Source organism: Pinus tabuliformis, chromosome 2_1 (assembly GCF_031772625.1).
Source record: "Pinus tabuliformis cultivar Carrire ecotype Pingquan chromosome 2_1, CPIR1, whole genome shotgun sequence".
NCBI lineage: Eukaryota > Viridiplantae > Streptophyta > Pinopsida > Pinales > Pinaceae > Pinus > Pinus tabuliformis.
This window is the reverse complement of record NC_142299.1, coordinates 900,008,405-900,009,814: the sequence shown is the minus strand read 5'-3', so window position 1 is coordinate 900,009,814 and position 1,410 is coordinate 900,008,405. Positions and strand designations below refer to the sequence as shown.

Here is a 1,410-nt window from a genome sequence, read left to right as displayed (position 1 = left end):
TATACATATAAAATATTTGGCACATTTTTTTATGTGAAAAAAACAAAATTCTGTAATCATTTTTTCCCCTGGAAAAATCACTGAATATTTCATTAATAGAGTCAAAAATATTTACATATAGTGTCTGTAGTGTTCAGTAGTATCTTCAAAAAACAGTTTGTTGCACTACCACGCAGGGTATGCTATCTGTTCGCTGCATTTTAGCTGTACATTTAAATTAAAAACCAATAATCACAGTGTATCTCTGTATAGTGCTATCAAAAAAACTAGTGTTCTATAGTCGGATCCAGGGTTGGGTATCCTGGATCTATATAAGGTCTGTGATAAAATTTGTGTTCCTGCTGATCAGTAACCTCTGTTATCTCCCACAGTCCTCTGTCCATCACCGCTGCCTCCTTGGAAAGTTTATCGGCACCCTGATTATGCTCCCTGTATATATGAGAAATTGTAATATGATTAAAAGCTGCTTTGAAATGGAGAGCTTCTTGTAATATAGTGCTGAGAGAGTGTGTGTGACATGTAGTAGTGCCATTTATCCAGTTTACAATAATCTGTGAATCGCCAAAAATATTGATGCTATTGCAGTGATGCCTCAATGCAAAGTGAAGGAGATGGCGAAGAGTAATAAGTTCGGCATAATTATTTGTGCCGACCCCCAGGCCAGCCTTGATTTTGTAATGGTGGTTTTCAGAAGTATGAAGTATGAAACCTCCTCCACAACTCTGCTGATTTGCGGCTCCGTCGAAATATGCCCACGGCATGCTAGAGTCAATGGGAGGATGCGGGGCAGGTTGCCTAGTGGATGGAGGGGGGGGGGTCCGGCAATTCCTGAAGGGCAGCAACGATACTAGTTTCAATCAGAGGCCAATGGATTGGCTTCTCCTCAAAAATGGCTTTGTTCCGAGATTTCCATAATGACCAGTTTACAATGATTGGGAGGTTTATCAGCTTCGTTCCCTTGTGTATCTTATCCCATGCAATCCAAGCATTTACGATGTTCGGTCCTTCCCAGGCTCCATTGAAATTGATGTGTGTCTTAATGTGTTGCCATAGCTCTACAGTAGCACGACAGCTCAGAAATATATGCTCTAAGGATTCCGATTCCTCCTTACATAAGACACATCTGGAGGGCCCGTGAATGGCTCTTTTCATGAGCTGGTCGCAGGTGGGAACTTTTTTCCTGAGAATACACCAAAAGAAAAGTTTCGATCGAGGGGAAGCAGCCAATTTCCATAAGTTCTGCCACCATGATTCAAGAGCTTCAGGCTTTCGGTGATCGATAAGATGTAAATAACCATCCTTGGGAGTGTAAACCCCATGGTCAGCAAGGTGCCAGATGAGTTCGTCCGGGCCATCTGTAATTCTAATGTGAGCTTCCATCAAAGCTTCTCTGTAATCTTCCCAAGCAGC

General features: G+C 42.0%; 1 protein-coding gene across 1 annotated transcript; it reads right to left on the bottom strand.

Moving 5' to 3' along the window:
* Positions 1-266: 266 nt before the first annotated feature.
* Positions 267-761, bottom strand: LOC149203562 (uncharacterized). The gene has a single exon (XM_089401915.1). It carries the CDS (start codon positions 759-761, stop codon positions 267-269), a length of 495 nt encoding a protein of 164 aa, XP_089258041.1.
* Between the last annotated feature and the right edge of the window lie 649 nt (positions 762-1,410).

Coding starts and splice junctions, on each gene's coding strand:
- LOC149203562 (XM_089401915.1), bottom strand. CDS start 761: ATGCCGTGGGCATATTTCGACGGAGCCGCAAATCAGCAGAGTTGTGGA.